A 16371-nucleotide genomic window follows, 5' to 3' on the forward strand; every position below is an offset into this window, starting at 1 on the left:
TCAATTTTTTATAAGTTTAGACACATTTTGTGAATTAAAAAGCATATCAAGTATTTACCATTTTTAACTAAATAAAAATGAAATACCTTCAAAACCACTTCAATCCATGATAAGAAATAATTTGAATGGTTTTGAGAGTTCAAGGGTTAAAGTGTTTGGTTTAGAGTTTAATGATGAAAACCAAATTACGTATGGGAGGTAAAGATATTTTTTCTTAGTATTTTCGAACCGAACTCGTTGACAATGTAGCCACAAATCCATCCATCCATCCAAGAACATTGGATCAATCCGCCAAAGGTGAGGTAAACTGTGTAATTAGTTATTTTTATCTATATTTAATATTTTATATATACCGCAAGATTTGGTGTGATAAAAAATCTAAAAATTTTTGTAAATTTTTTTAGAAACTAAACATGGCCTCAAATATCTAAGAGACGACTTGTTCGGCTGCTTGTTTCACCGGTTGTTTGGGTTGTGGCTGTTCAGCCCAGCCATTCAGCAGCCAAAGCTGAATAAGGTCTTGTTTACTTCCATTTTGGGGGGGGGGGGGGAAACGACACTGTAGTACTTTTTGTTTTTATTTGACAAACATTGTTCAATTATAAAATAATTAGATTTAAAAGATTCATCTTGCGATTTACAGACAAACTGTGTAATTAGTTTCTATTTTTATCTATATTTAATGCTTTATGTATATGCTGCAGGATTTGATGTGACGAAAAATCTTAAAAAGTTTTTGATTTTTGGGGTGAACAAAACATGGCCTATCAGCTTCCTTGCTTCACACCATCAGTGTGTACGGTTGCTGGTTGGCAGCTGCTGCTGACTGTGACTGTAGCTGCTTGGATGGCTGCTGCAGCTACAGCCACAGCCACAGCCACAGCCACAGTAAAGTAAATTTAAGCAAACATGATCTGAGCGTTTGGTAGCTGGTAGCTGACCGATTTATAATGTGTTGTTTATGCCTTCTTCGTTATATTAGGCCTGATTTTAGTTGAAAAAACTCCAAGATTCTTCACCGCATCGAATCTTTGACGCATACATAAAGTATTAAATATAGATAGATAAAAAATAATTAATTGCACAGTTTGTCTATAATTTGTGAGACGAATCTTTTAAACCTAGCTAGTCCATGATTAACCAATAATTGTCCAATACAATCGAAAGTGCTACAGTAGCCAAAACTAAAAATTTTCCCCAACTAAGGCCTTGTTTAGTTCACCCTAAAATACAAATTTTTTTTTCAAGATTCTCCATCACATCAAATCTTGCGACAAGCATTAAATATAGATAAAAAATATTAATTATACAATTTACCTATAATTTGTGAGACGAATCTTTTGATCGTAGTTATTAATCCATAGTTGGATAATAATTGTCAAATACAAACGAAAGTACTACAATGCATAGTTATTAGTCCATAGTTGGATAATAATTGTTAAATACAAACGAAAGTACTACAATGCCAAAATCCAAAAAAAAATTAGATCTAAACAAGGCCTTAAACAAACAAAATCATGAATCATATGGAACCTTAGTTCTTGTGACATGTATAATTTGGTTGCGATTATGATGCAATTTTTTCAGTTTCCACCGAGACGGCCTTGTTTAGATCTGAAAATTTTTTGGATTCTAACACGGTAGCACTTTCATTTTTATTTGACAAACATTGTCCAATCATAAAGCAACTAGGCTTAAAAGATCCGTCTCGCGATTTACAGATAAAGTGTGCAATTAATTTTTGCTTTCATCTATATTTAATACTCTATGTATATGCCACAAGATTTGATGTGACAAGAAATTTTAAAAAGTTTTTAATTTTTGAGATGAACTAAATAAGGCCTACAGTAGCATCAGATTTGAGGGAACCTCAGGGTAAAGCAGGCAGGCCAAGGAAACACACCAGCGGTTCATGTACCTCAAGTCCACAACAATGATTTTTTTTATCACCGACACTCTACCTGAAACTAATTCTTAGTACTTGTTTCAGAAGTTTCTCCCCAACTCTAGCTCAACTCCTAGGGGATGTTTGGAACTGCTCTGCTCCACGTTTTTCAGCTCCGCTCTATATTTTTTAGCCAAACAGTTTCAGCTCTACGCACTCAGTTCGAGAAAAAAAGGTGGAGTTGTGAGAGCATCTCAAGAGGTACTCTACGAACTCCAGTTTTTTGTGGAGCTGCTCCATGGTGGAGTTTGTGGAGCAGAGTTCGTAGAGCAGTGCCAAACACCCCCTAAATTTAGAAATTTGATAAAAAAAAATAAACTCCAACCCACCCCTCGAACCCCTATCCAGTAGATCCATCTATTTCCCTCTCCCCACCTATAAATCAAGACATGAATTACAAATGGTGGAGTTAATGTAAGATTTGTCAATGATAAGTGGGTCCCATGAGAGATAAAAACTTGGTCTATTTTTTCCACTAGAGTTGTCTTAATTTGACTCTAAATTTGAGCCTCTACTTTTTTTTATCATAACCTGTAAATAAAAGTTTAAAGGCTTAATTTAGAGACTTGGGCTGGAGTTGGTCTCAGGAACTAGTAAAGAGCAGGTAACACCACAAAGACCGATCCACCACGAGGTAGCAAACGCAAAGGAGGCACAAAGGTGCAAGGTTCAACAGCAGCAGTCTCAAAATATGAATGTCGTCTTCAACATGCAACCAACCGAAAACACAGCATATCCAGTGCCATTAACGTTTTACAGAATTTATTCTTCCATCGCTGGACATGTACAAACAAAGCTGTCCATCGGATGCATGCGAAACAGGATTGCCTTCCATCAGCGCCATTTCAATCCTAGGTAGATCCCTCGGCCTTCTGCATTAGATAATATTCAGACACGTAATAAGTACACATCACAAACTGATGTCATGGGAGATTTAAGCACAATAAGCACATTTAAGTCTTGATTTTTGTAAGGTGAACAGCATACTGTGATAATACCATTAAAGATGGCAACGAGTACCCGAAACCCGATGGGTTTTTACCCTATTAGGGTATGGGTTTGAGTCAATTTCTCTACCCACGGGTTTGTTAATGGGTAAAAAGCTAGACCCAGTGGGTTTATGGGCATGGGTCTGGGAATGTAGTATCCAAACCCGTAAACCCATGGGTTTTGTAAACCCGGTCCATGATAGCAAAGTAGTTTATATGTACCCACCTAATCTATATATCACACGCACTTTGTATAAATAAATTTTAGATAATAAGGTATGGAAATAATTTTGAGTTAGTATTAGAAAAGGTAGAGAAAAGAACAAAACACAAGTATCCATACATGACACATTTGCTTGAGGTGGTGTTGTCTACCTAGGTCTTAACAAGAAAAACGAGTCCACAAGTGTTTGTTTTTAGTTATTACTCACAACATGATGTTTTTAGTCTCATATCACCAACCAGAGGAGAGAGTGGTGGAATCTATACTATTTAGTGATACCTAGGCAAGCAGTTAAAATCTATAATATTTTTCTCTTCTTAGATTAGAAAGACAAAATGATTGAACTACATGAGATATTTATATCTAATATTTTATTGATATCATGGGCGACCTGTGGGTACCCGCGACCCGAATGGGCATGGGTTTTTTAACGGGCAGATTTTATTTTCGTGGGCATGGGTTTGGGATGGCAAAACCCAGCGGGTTTGTACCCGTTGCCTAATAGGGCAAGGGCTAAGCTACAATCGAATTTGTTTTGGCTGTAACACAACAAACATATTAAAGCCTATGCCAAACCTATCCTCAATCTTGTGAGGTGGTAACTGCAGTGTATTGTAGCCAAATGAGTTGAAAAGGGATGGTACATGATATTCACTTTTCCTAAATGTGTGGAGAAAAGGATCTCAACAGTATTGAAAACGTTATTTGGAACATGTAACACGGACAGCAGACCATAATTTGTTTCTAGGTTGATGCTGTTTTGTGAACATACACCTGATCCAACCCTCTTGATACTGTTTTGTGAACCAAAATAAATGGAAATAGAGTTCATCATGGTGGTTTATAATCCTGTAGTAATCCTAGTTTACTTCTGTACTTTGCTATGGATCTTTGACTGCTGAAAAAATTACACACTCATGTTTTGCTTACATGCGATCCACCCCAATCCACATGAGTTGAGATGGATTGGGATGGAAAAATAATGGATTTGAGATTTGGAGTGCAGCCAAACAAGGCCTGGGTTTATAGGCCATGGGGTAAGCAGAGGAATGATAACTTGAGTATCACGAAATACTGCAATTAGACCCTACAAGTGGAATGGGGTACTGTATATGTTTGTGTTGGAAATTATGCATAGTTAATTCCAAGGACCATTCCTGTCAACATATGGAAACTACTTGGATCAATTAGGGTCTGCCGAATTATGCTACTTATACACAGTTACAGAACTGGACCCAAATACCTCCATTCTAAATGCCCCCCTGATGTAAAGAAACGTTTAGTCAAAGTAGTCCATAGTCCACGAACTCATGATCTGAACATTCCATGTTCTTGAAAACTAAACCCTGCAAAATGTACTTAAGTATTCCACAAATATTCCCATCCCATTTTGTTCAGTAGACACTAGACAGAGGACTCCATCCCAACCCACATTGCAGCAGGATCAGTTCGGCATCTACATTTTAGGTTGGGCCTTGCCCTACAAATTTGCGGCGACTAGAAAGTTGGGAGTTTAGTAGAGTGCAAACAACAATGCAATTTCAACATGCAGATCAGATAGCTCTGTGCTGCTCGATATCAAACAGACAACGATGCTACAGTACCTTGTCGGCGTCGGCGGGCTTGGCCTTGTCGGCGCCGGGCTTCTCCTGCTCGAGCTGCTTCTTGAGCTTCTCCTGCCGCTCCTTCTCCATCTTCTGCTCCCCGCCCCCACCGTGGATCGTCGAACCCAAACACAATCCCTCCGTCAGTCCATAAACAAAGCCGCAACGACTGGATTGGAGAAATGGTCAACGGGAGGGGGTTCAGGGTTTGGACCTGGATGTAGACGGTCTCCTTGGCGCGCTCCTCCTCGCTGAGCACGCGGCCCTTCCCGTCGCTGAGGAGGCGCAGGCCGCCGCCGGTCGCCGCCGCCGAGGAGGGGGCCGCGGGGGCGCGCAGGCGCGCGGGGAGGGAGGTCAGCGCGGTCCGCATCGCCATCTCGTGCTCTCGCCGCGATCGACGAGTCTGCCTGGGCCTGAGGTGCGGGGGTTGGGCTGCTTGTCTGGTTTGCTCTTTGCTGGTTGGGTTGAGAAATGGGAGATGGGTGGGTGGACTGAAGTACTGACTTGCCCTGCCGGCATTACTAGGGTGCACGAGAAAGGGGAAGAAGCCTTCAGAAAATTCAGGTTGGCTCTTGATTTTTTTTTTGAAACAAAATTCTGCATAAAGTTTTCATGGAGGCTTCCTGTCGCTTTTTCACGCTGCCATCTGTCTAGATAAAGTTTTTTTTTTTGTGGAGACTTCCTTTCGCTTTTTCGTTACACTCTCTTTAAACCCGTTTTGTAAAAAAAAAAAGAAAGGGCAATCATTAAAAATTCTCCTATGTTCTGCAATTCCTATATGGTACCGGGTACCCCAACCATGGATATTTGTCATTGGTCTTTTTTTTTATCCAGAGGCTAGAGCTAGTTTATGCTAATTTCGCTCAACTAATCTAAAAATAGCCAAATAGGAGGGCTATAGCTAGTTTTTTTTACAAATAGTCTAAAAAAATTATCCCTCCACATGAGTGATTATTTGGGCTAGTTGGTGGGGTTCATAATAATTTTTTTTCTCCAACTCAGGCCACATGGGATTGTGCTTATCTTCTTTCCTAGCGTTCGATCTGCCGCACCGATCCGTCACATTTATTATCATTCTAAGGCCTTGTTTAGTTTTCAAAAAATTTCAAGATTTCTTGTCACATCGAATCTTGCGGCACATGTAAGAGTATTAAATTTAGACAAAAATAAAAAACTAATTATACAGTTTGCCTGTAAATCATGAGATGAATCTTTTGATCCTAATTAGTATATAATTGGACAATATTTGCCACAAAACAAACGAAAGTGCTACAGTACCTAAAATCTAATTTTTTTGCCAACTAAACAAGGCCTAACCCTTGCATCCAAACACGTCTTCAGCTATAACTAGATTAGGACTAGTCCTAGCCTAGAAACTAACTTTAACCTCCAACCGAGCTAGAGTATCCAAACACGGCCATTGTTGAATTTCAATAGTCTTCAAGTTTTAGATTCCCAAACTGATAAGCATGATGCTATGGAAATAATTTCAAGAATAAACTATGTATATGATTTCTGAGTTTCCAAATAACTATTTTCAACAACTATATAGGTCCCTACTGAGTTTTTGTAGTTGAATAACAAAAGTTCATTTTAGGGGGGGTCTAGATGTTGTCACTTAGAGATTGGGTGATTGAGAGCAAGAGAGGGCATCGTATCATTGAGCACTTATGGACTTTTATGAAGTGTTCTTTACTCTTGAAGATGAAGTTTCCTAGACATTGCCCGAAGAGCTCCCAATAGATGGCACGATGCGAAAAATTGTGAAGATTTCGATTTTGCCTCCACAAAGGAAAAATCAAGGTAATGGAAGTCAAAGGTCGCTCTCTTGAGATCAGGCTAAATGTTTAGGACTCACGAAGGTGAACCCAAACCTGGGTAAATAAATCATGTGTTTTCTCTTCTTTTGTTGTTATGTTCTTGTTGTGCAGGTTGACTCTGGGTGGTTTCGCCCGATCTACTTGTTCTTATGTTTATGGTTGTTGGTTTTAGGAGGAATCAACTCACTACATTCCCAACACCCCTTGGTAAATAAGTAGAATCAACTAAATACATGCAATGTCTCTTGATTTGTGTTCTTCTTATTACCCATTACCTAGTAAGATATCTCCGGTCCATACTAGAACCATGGTGTAGACCAAAGTACCAGCCTTCGGTTAGCTAATCCTTTACAAATTCTATAAATTTTAGGAACATCAGTTCACCTCTCTCATGTGACATCTCAATCCTTTCACATCGATCTTCCCAAAGGTTAATCAAAATTTGATTTGTCTCCTCCAATCAAAAATAAGTTTTTTGGCTTCATTTGAAATTGGCTGATCTTGCTCCCTAGTGGTTCTGACAATGGTTTTCGCTGACATGGCACCATCGGACGCATTGACGTGGTGCCATGTCAACCGTAAGGGGCGTAAATCGGACTACATTGTTATTAGTAAAGGGGGTTAGATATACTTTACAAAAATAGTTCTACAAATAGTATCCAAGTATTTTCTCATAAAGTTATGCAACTTAAAATTCCAAATCTGAATGTTAGAAATAGATATATAATTTGTTTTAGCATGGAAAATTTGAAACCAATTTTATTTTTTAAAGTCATGTTCTATCTTATGGTGTCTAGTTTGGAATAATTTGGTTCTTATATGATCAAACTTTGGTGTTTATTGGATATTATATGTTCTCGCTGTTAGTTTGTCCAAGATAATGACACACTATGTATGAATTTAAGTGACTTCGATAACCTCAAACTTGATTCTATTTAGCATGAGTATAACTGTATAAGTGACAACTCAACAACAAGAGATGGATGGTTTGGACATGCCCAACTAGTTAGACGGTGTGCAAGCTAGTGACAAATTCGTTGCTGGTGATTGATTTTTTTATATTCTCTCTTATCCACTTCATCAAGTAGCTAACACAAATAGCTTTATTTGAAACACCCTAAACTATCATTATAGTCGGAGTGTCCGACTTATCTCCTCTATAGTTAGAGGCTCATTGCTGACGTGGCATCATGTACGTCAACAAATACTGCTATCAAAATCACTCAAGAAACAAAAATTGAACGGTTTGTTGGAAGAGTAAAAGGAAGACTGGTTTCAAAAAAAAAAAGACCCCGCTTTTCGATTAGAGGTGAATCGGCCATGTTTTCCAGGCAAAGCCGAATGAAGGAGGCCCTTTTTTTCTCTCTGTCCACGAGCTTAATGGGCTCAACTGTTAACGCGTTGACTGGGCCTCCATTTACAGCCCATACGGCGGTCTCAGCTCCCGACCCGAGTAACCGTAGCCGACCTCCCCTCCTCGTCATTTCGTCGTCGTCTCCATCTCGCTTTCGATCGACCCAGAAAATCTCCCCCCCCCCCCCACCCACCAAAATCTCCTCCCCCTGAAGTCCCGAAGCTCGCGGAAGCGCCGAGATGTACCACCCCACGAGAGGCGGCGTCCGCGGCGGCAGAGATCGTAAGCTCCTTTCCCCACGCTCTCCTGTTCCATCCACGTCTCGATCCGATCTTACTCGTTGTACGGAAGGAAATCGACCGCGTGATTAGCTGCTAGGGTTTCGATGCGTGCGGCACTGCGGCGGCTGGGAAATTGCCTTCTCCACCGGCGCTGTAGCCACCTCGTGTCACCTCTGTTCGGTAGTTGCGCAGGAGATTTCGCTTTTACTCGCGTCTGTTCCTAGGGCAGTTCGGAGGGTCATGCTCAAATCAAATGGATGAGAGGTCATGTCCCTTCTTTTAAAGCAAACAGGATAATCTGCCACAGTGAAATTACCTGAATCAATGCTATCAAAGCTATCTTTATTCTTATTTTCCATCTGCAATGGCCAGGATTAAGGCAGTTTCTGTAATTTAGATGTGAAGGTGAAACACAAACGCCGCGGCCATGCAGAATGACTGATGGTTCCTATATGTACACTGTGTTTCAGAACTTTTAGGTACTGTAGTCTGTATAAATATGCATTCATTGTTCATACTTTGATCTGAGTTGTATCAAGAAAGCTATTTCCCTTTATTGAATGTGCTTTACCCTGTTTCGGTGTCAGTTACATCAAAGAGAGCAAGCTGATTCCTCTATGTAACAGTAGGAAACTGTAATGCAAGAAAATGAACCGAATGATTAATTGAGTTACCTTGCTAGTCTGTTTGATTGTGCTGGTTATCTTGTTTACAACAGTTACGATGATATAGTCCAGTGCTATTTTGTTTAGGGTAAACTCAGGAGAGTGTTGCCACTTATGACTATGAGGCCTTTGTGTCTAGTACTCTAGTTGTACCATATCTTATGCTGGCTGTTCTCTCTTCAAATGGACCCTCTTTTGCTACAGAATACACATCTTGAACTTTCAGTCCTTCAAGTTTTTGGATACCACCTGGTTTGCTTTGTTATGCGCTTTGTTTGCATTAGAAGTTCGTTTTCATAGATTGTATAGTTTTTCTCATCCGGAAGATCCTCACCTACTATCAGGCAAAGCATACCTTTTGATCTTTGCTAGAAGCTCTTTTGCATGTTATCATGTACTGCTGTCTACATTTTCTTGCTTCATTTGCACTCTGGCTTCATCTTTATATGCCATGGAACATAAAAAGGGACAGTGGTTCTAACTGTATATTTTATTCCTGCAGAATTCAAATGGGACGATGTGAAGGTTGACAAGCATCGAGAGAATTACCTTGGTCATAGTGTTAAGGCTCCGGTTGGTAGATGGCAGAAAGGTAAATGTTATCCTTCTCTATTATCTACACTTTCCTATGTTATTGCTCTGTTATATGTCAAATTATTTTTCTTCTATTCAACTTAGTCCTGCTATGTGAAATGATTTAGCTTTGCACCAGCTCACTGGTTGTACATATGTGCCACTCCTATTCAAGTAAGGGATGCATCTAGTCTGTTAGTCTGGAGATTTGACAAAAATATTATTGAAAATATTCTCTGAGTTTAATACCATTTCTGTTTGGATGAACCAGGATGTCTCTTTAGGTAGGCCTATAAATGAAATATGTATAGATTTTTATGGAGTCAATCATAGGTAAAGGGCATAAACAGAGCAAGCTAGCCAACCTAGCTACTCCAATAGATTCCTGGTACAATCAGAGTTAAGCATTTACGCAGTACAACTTTTTAGTTGTTCATCTTTAGGAGGAATACCTTTTGGACATCATATAGCCATATAGAGTACAAAAAAAAAACAAATTAACCAAACTTGCCTGATGTTGAGGCAATCAAGAAAGCTGCATAAGTGAATATATAACCCACGGAAAAGTGGGCTAATCCGACCAATCTTGCTTGCACAATGGAAAGAGCCACGGGCTTATCTCTCCAGCGAATTAAATTAACCAAAGGTGTGCATTCATGAGCCCATGCTAAAGTCTCAATTAATTCCTGCCAATATCCACGCCAGGAAATTAAGAACATAAATCCTGTAGCCCAAACAAGATGTCCAAATAATAGGTCCCATGAGCCAGTTCCATAACGCTGTGTGTCTGTGTGTTTCTGCTACCTTTTGCAATGCTTGTACTCGTACCATAGGGCCTCATGTTTTTGTCATGACCAGTTGACCACCTTATATTATGTCATAGACTAATAGTAGCAAAACCCTCTGCTTGTATCTGACAGGGCTTGTCAATTATCTTGATGGCTCTGTCACTTCTGTGCTTACAGTGGCTTGTTAAGGCAGCGCTGTGTATTGAGTTCTCAAGGCCTGTGATTTGCTAATTACTAATAGCCATGTGAATTCTGCATGTTGATATGATATCTATTCCAGGAAAGGACCTTTTCTGGTATACCCGGGATAAGAAATCTGACACGGAAGATGCTCTGAAGGAAGAAATAAGGAGAGTGAAGGAAGAGGAGGAACAGGCTATGCGTGAGGCTCTTGGCTTAGCTCCTAAGCGCAGCAATCGACCTAAGGGCAATCGCTTGGATAAGCACGAATATGCAGAGCTGATTAAGAGAGGATCAACTGCAGAGGACTTGGGAGCAGGGCATGCTGAAGCAGCACAAGTGCAGGGTCTAGGATTGTACAAGTAAGCATTCAGTTTTGAGAATAACCATCTTTTGAAATGTGGTATCATGTTGAAATGGTTGTCTGATTAATCTTACAGTGTTTTATCTAATTGTATTGTATTTGGTACGTATCTAATGCAAAACTGTCTCCATGACTTCAGGGCTCATCGTGATGAGGGCGAATCGAGTTCTTTGAACCTTGATCCTCCTGAAATGGAGCCTGAGCAGGCTGACCCCCCACCAGCACCCAAGCAGGAGGATTCGGAGGATGATAAAAAGGGGAAAAGGCGGCGTGAACGTGATGAGAGGAGAGGGGAGAAGGAGCGAAAACGAGATAAGCATGGTGATGGAAAGGAGAGGAGGCGAGACAAGCACGAGAGGAGGCACGACTTGGAGGACAGGTCAAAGCGGCACCGCAAAGACAAGCAGAAGAGGAGGCATGATTCTGATTCTGATTGATAATGGCCCTGCGCCTGTATGACTATCGTGTACTGGGATATTTCACACCCATGGATCTGTTTTTGTTTGATGTAGTGTAAACTGTAAAGCCAATGGATATGCCTATGCTTTAAATTCTGTTTGCCCAAATGCTGTTAAAGGTAAAATGGTCTTTCATTCATCGATTTTGGCCTCTCCGTGTGCCAGCCTTCGAACCTGGACTGGTGGTAGGGGTTTCATCGACCCCGAACTTCGATCTAACTAGTGAGAGAGGTGGTTATGTCGTTTTGATAGGTTAGTTTATATATGCTATAAGAAGAATATCTCGTGTCCTTGGTTCGTTCTAAGGAATAGTGATTTCTAACTTTGTCCAATGTGGAATGATGTTATGTTATTTTGATATGGTGGTTTGCTAAAAAGAACTTGTCTTTTGTTTCGTTCTAAAAAATAGCGTATATCGAACTTTATTCAGCCCTGTTGGAAACCTAGATATCTAAATCCATTCCATCGATCAAATTCCATTGCAGAATTTAAAAAAGAACTGAATTGGCAAGAAAGTGATTCAAAAGCCTTTGTTTTATGTTTGGCTAGATATGGAAGTTGTTTCTTGGAATAATATCAAATTCAAATAGATGTTTGGGTATTCAAATACGTAATGAACAACCGAAGCTCCGAATCTATCAGTCATTCAGCAGTGTTCTTTTCTCACAACAAATCAGCGAACAGTACTTTCAGTCATAGCTGATACAGACCGTCGTGGACGTGGAGAGAGAGAGAAAGAAAAGGTGGTGATTGATGAGAAAGAAGACCACTAGACTAGAGTCTCTCTTAGATCCGATGGAAGGTAAGATAAGAAATGCGCACGGAGGAAGTGCGAGTGAAAGGAGGAGCACATGAATTTGATGAAGGTTAAAATTCCGGACTAACAAAATTCTTTGAATATCAGTTTTAAATTCTTGACGGCTACCAACGGTAGAACAAAAAAAGTGATTCAATTCAACCAAATTCTAAAGATCCAAACGTGACCTAAGTTTATAAAAAAAATATCTATGGTACTAAATCGTTAGATTTATTATAAAATATATTTATAGCTTGTCTATTTAATGTCATGAATATTAGCCTTCTCTAAAATTTAAACTTTAAATAATTTGACATTTGACTTATATGACATAACTTAAAATGCATTTGAGTGAACAAAAAAATTCATAAAAAAAGGTCGTTAAGAACATGTTAGGAGAGCTTCACTCTAAACTTGCACGAGATGGGACAGGCCGAGGCCCGAGGCCCGAGGCACAGCACAGCCACGCCCTTTGCAGTCTCGTGTGCAAACCTGAAAAGTCCAGCGGTCAGACACAGTAATCGGGCCCACATACAGGCCTCCTCCAAGGAGGCAAGGGTAAATATGTAACTTCATGGTTAACTCACCATGAAGGCAACGACGAGGCTTGGAATTAATCCCCACCCGTTTTCCTTCCAACAAAAAACACGATTATAGTATTTTGGATGATTATAATCCCCGCCCCACAACCCAACCCCACCAAGAGCTTGTGTTCTCGATCGAATTCTTCTTCAACTACCACCCGCCGCGGGAAGGAGACGAAGCAGAGGCTTGTCGCAGGTTCGCACCTTCTAGAACCATCCACTCCTCTCATCCTCCTCGGACTCTTGACCTCTCCCCCCCGACCTGTGAGATCCGATCGAATTCGTACTCTCGGTTGTTTTACAATTTCCTCTCCTTGCGTGAATTCGCGTGCTGATTCCTGCCGCCCGTCGATTTGCGTCCTAGGGTTTCCGTTTAGCGGCTTCTGTGGCGGGGCGCCATGAACAGCAGCAAGCAGGCGCTGATTTACAGCTTCGTGGCCAAGGGCTCCGTTGTGCTGGCGGAGCACACGGCCTTCTCCGGCAACTTCAGCACCGTCGCCGTCCAGTGCCTCCAGAAGCTTCCCCCCAACAGCACCAGATCCACCTACTCCTGCGACGGCCACACCTTCAACTTCCTCGTCGACCGCGGCTTCGGTACCGTGTTTTTTTTTTGGCTCCCTTCAGTCCCCTCTCCTTTGCTTGCGCCCTCTGCGGTGCGGCGTTGAACCGTGAGTTGACTTGGCGCCATTGTATGCGTGCTGTTTGATGTAGTGTTCCTAGTTGTCGCTGATGAGGCTGCTGGGAGGAGCGTCCCGTTCGTCTTCTTAGAGAGGGTTAGGGAAGACTTCATGCAGCGGTATGGGTCCAGTATTGACGAGGAAGGGCAGCACCCACTCGCTGATGATGCCGATGAGGACGACTTTCTGTTTGAGGACCGCTTCAGCATCGCCTACAACCTTGATCGCGAATTTGGGTATGAAATCGTTGTTTGGATGTTCAATTTAGATTAGATATACTTGTCTTATTGTGCCATGGAAGAGGAGGGTATGTGATCGGTGCTTATGTTTTGTTGGTGTAGCCCGAGGTTGAAGGATCATATGCAGTATTGTGTTAATCATCCAGAGGAAATTAACAAGCTCTCCAAGGTGAAAGCCCACCTATCGGATGTCAAAGGGATCATGATGGACAACATTGAGAAGGTATGCTTTCAGCTTAATGTTTGCCATCCAGAGAGGTATCATGTCGCATGCATTTCACTTTTTTTTACAAGCAAATGGCAAATAGGAGTATTGCACAAACAAGGATCTTAACTCACTTTTCTGTATGCTCATAATTCCTTTGTTCTATTTGAATGACATGTTCAAAGATAACATGATACTGTTTTGAGCATCATTTATTCCTGTTGTATTTGAGCAACCAGTTGGTAGAAACAACGTGGTTATGAAGTTCCTCAGTAGTATGGCCATCACATATTCCTGCAGCTTGGTAGAGACTATGTTTTCATAAAGATCCTGTGGGATAGATTACTTTTTTTGCTCGACCACGCAAGGGAGCTGTGTATCATTGAATTAAGAAGAAAAAGGGGTAAGAGCCCTTACAAACAAACACCACTCACCCAGGTTTCTAAATAGCCATACGCGCCTTTTACATTGAAAAAGCACATGACCACAACCTAAGCTCCACTGTTGTTCGGTTGAAGCGTAAAGAGATAAGGAATTCCTGGTGCTCCAGTCGAACCCCACAAATGCAGCTCCTCACTAACGAGCAGAAGAGCTCTAGCCAGGATTGGAGATGCCCCATCAAACACACCTAGTGCGGTGCAGCCGTAAGGTCCAGGCTCCTAGAGTATAATAGGAGAATAGTCACCCTTCTGAAATTGATTGTTAACACCGTAGGAAATTGTTAACACACCTGTCGGATAGATTACTCTGTGCTAAATCTGACCTGCCCTTACATGAAAGTACTTAGAAGCAGTTCATGTGCATTGGTGGTACAGTTTGAATAACTAATGGAACATCTAGTGCTGTTAGTACTCATTAGGTTATAGTTATAATTTGACAAAGAATGGTTTCCTTCTATTTTAGACCAAGACATACCATTGTGGAACCAGTCCATTGTTGTGTCTAGAAATTGTTTTCTAAAGGTTGTGCACTTTTTTATCCCAAATCTTCTACCTGCCAGTATAGCTCAGCAATCTATCTTTAGGGTCCATTGTAATGAGCACTCAACAGGAGAATTACTGCAATCAACAGTGACAACTCCTTATCTTTAAACTTAATTGAGAGTTCTACCTCTTATGCTTCTGTCATATTAATTACTTTCTGACTATGCTGGACTTTTGGTCAGATATTGGATCGTGGTGAGAAGATTGAGCTTTTGGTGGGTAAGACAGAGACCTTACAGTCACAGGTATTTATTCACTTTTCTATGTCTGTATGATGATGTATGCTAAATCCTGTTACAAAATCAACATTCAACGTTGACTGAGAAATTTTTTTCTTTAAATTGTTTCAGGCTGACAGCTTCCACAGGCATGGCAGAGAGTTGAGGCGAAAGATGTGGCTTCAGAACCTGAGGTTTAAGCTGATGGTGGGTGGCGGCATCTTGGCTCTGATTCTCATCCTTTGGCTGATGGTCTGCAGGGGATTCAAATGTTAGAGCACACAAAGTTGTTTGCCTTTTCTTTTCAGGCGTTTGCTGTGTTTGCCGTGTCATGTACACAGAATTGCCACCAAATTGTGTTTTCACAGTGCTACCGGTATCGCAATCATGTAGTAGTGGACTCTAATCCCCGCAGTCTTTCCCATGTTCCATATGATAATGGTAGGAAGCTGGAGTACGCGTGAGAAATGTGTGGAGGAGATATGACATCACGACTTAAATATCTGTACATTCCAAAATGCAAGCTCTTATTATTTGGGCGGTCCCGTCTGTACTGGTGCCAACGATCATTGTAAATGCAGAACGCTCTTTGGTCTCAAGCTATATATATGTTTCCCGCATCACCATTCGCATGTGTATCTGCCAAACACCTGGAGTGCTGGACCATATCCATATGTCCATTTTTTGGCCTTCTGGGACGATGTTGTCCAGATTGATCAAATCTGCGGACAACAAATCAGCCAAGGATACCTTTTGTCATGGCTTATCAGCAAAACGAATCTTATACTTTTTCAAATTGTTGACTATACTTTGATCTACTAAAAGTCTGAGAGGATAATTGAGCAAGTTTTTTTTTTCTTACCAATGTACAGTCAGAAATTCCAAAGCCCATATAATCAAAGAACAACAATGGAAGAAAGCAAGGTTGTCGGATGGGTCTCGTGAAACTTGGGGTAATAATTGTTTGGCTAATCACAACTAATAACATCATTAGCGGATACTCCTTTTCATGTATTCTAGATCTGGCTTACGGGATGCAAAACAGGTCTAGTCTGGCTAAATATAGATATGCAAATTTGGAACGTTTTTGAGGAGTTATAGTCGCTAGATGTAGGCGTATCCAGCTAATGATGTTATTAGTGTGTGATTAGCATATATCAAGTGATATAATGCATTTTAAAGATGTTTAAGACATAACAAGCTAAAAATGATATTGAGAATATACTTGTACAAAACAAAAATCATGATCATAACCTCATATTATTTTTATCTTTGAAACTGCATCTAGCCATTTAGTGTTTTTTTAATTGAATAATAACACGATTAAAGGTCTAACAATTTTTTTAAGTATTGAACAAGAAATCGAGTGTATTGCATAAACTTGAAGATATAAATTGTTGTATAACAAGAAGTATATCAAAGGTT

At 40.6% G+C, this 16371-nt stretch overlaps 3 protein-coding genes across 4 annotated transcripts; 2 read left to right on the plus strand and 1 right to left on the minus strand.

Annotated features, from left to right (window-relative positions):
- LOC8057979 (uncharacterized protein At2g27730, mitochondrial) lies at positions 2605–5315 on the minus strand. The gene is made up of 3 exons (XM_002445635.2): positions 4976–5315; positions 4762–4854; positions 2605–2817 (listed from the first exon to the last, which is right to left on the minus strand). Exons 1-3 carry the CDS (start codon positions 5135–5137, stop codon positions 2797–2799), a joined length of 276 nt encoding a protein of 91 aa, XP_002445680.1. The 5' UTR covers positions 5138–5315; the 3' UTR covers positions 2605–2796.
- On the plus strand, positions 8069–11383 carry LOC8057980 (multiple myeloma tumor-associated protein 2 homolog). Its single transcript, XM_002444545.2, has 4 exons — positions 8069–8217; positions 9384–9473; positions 10523–10784; positions 10926–11383. Exons 1-4 carry the CDS (start codon positions 8175–8177, stop codon positions 11221–11223), a joined length of 693 nt encoding a protein of 230 aa, XP_002444590.1. The 5' UTR covers positions 8069–8174; the 3' UTR covers positions 11224–11383.
- Positions 12624–15569, plus strand: LOC110437112 (vesicle-associated membrane protein 727). 2 transcript variants are annotated; one of them, XM_021465361.1, is made up of 6 exons: positions 12624–12888; positions 12989–13218; positions 13336–13537; positions 13643–13763; positions 14911–14973; positions 15079–15545. In XM_021465361.1, exons 2-6 carry the CDS (start codon positions 13023–13025, stop codon positions 15220–15222), a joined length of 726 nt encoding a protein of 241 aa, XP_021321036.1. In that variant the 5' UTR covers positions 12624–12888; positions 12989–13022; the 3' UTR covers positions 15223–15545. The 2 variants fall into 2 exon arrangements, with proteins under 2 accessions (XP_021321036.1, XP_021321035.1); XM_021465360.1 differs by having other exon boundaries at positions 12663–12820; positions 15079–15569.

This window comes from Sorghum bicolor, chromosome 7 (genome assembly GCF_000003195.3).
Source record: "Sorghum bicolor cultivar BTx623 chromosome 7, Sorghum_bicolor_NCBIv3, whole genome shotgun sequence".
NCBI lineage: Eukaryota > Viridiplantae > Streptophyta > Magnoliopsida > Poales > Poaceae > Sorghum > Sorghum bicolor.

Excerpts from the sequence above, each read along its gene's own strand:
- LOC110437112 (XM_021465361.1), top strand. The coding sequence starts at position 13,023 with ATGAACAGCAGCAAGCAGGCGCTGATTTACAGCTTCGTGGCCAAGGGC. Across the intron at positions 13,219-13,335 it reads CCTCGTCGACCGCGGCTTCG|TGTTCCTAGTTGTCGCTGAT; the intron begins GTACCGTGTTTT and ends TGTTTGATGTAG. Across the intron at positions 14,974-15,078 it reads CAGAGACCTTACAGTCACAG|GCTGACAGCTTCCACAGGCA; the intron begins GTATTTATTCAC and ends AAATTGTTTCAG.
- LOC8057980 (XM_002444545.2), top strand. The coding sequence starts at position 8,175 with ATGTACCACCCCACGAGAGGCGGCGTCCGCGGCGGCAGAGATC. Across the intron at positions 8,218-9,383 it reads CGTCCGCGGCGGCAGAGATC|AATTCAAATGGGACGATGTG; the intron begins GTAAGCTCCTTT and ends TTATTCCTGCAG. Across the intron at positions 9,474-10,522 it reads GGTTGGTAGATGGCAGAAAG|GAAAGGACCTTTTCTGGTAT; the intron begins GTAAATGTTATC and ends TATCTATTCCAG.
- LOC8057979 (XM_002445635.2), bottom strand. The coding sequence starts at position 5,137 with ATGGCGATGCGGACCGCGCTGACCTCCCTCCCCGCGCGCCTGCGCGCC. Across the intron at positions 4,855-4,975 it reads AGGAGACCGTCTACATCCAG|AAGATGGAGAAGGAGCGGCA; the intron begins GTCCAAACCCTG and ends GGCGGGGAGCAG. Across the intron at positions 2,818-4,761 it reads AGCCCGCCGACGCCGACAAG|AAGGCCGAGGGATCTACCTA; the intron begins GTACTGTAGCAT and ends TATCTAATGCAG.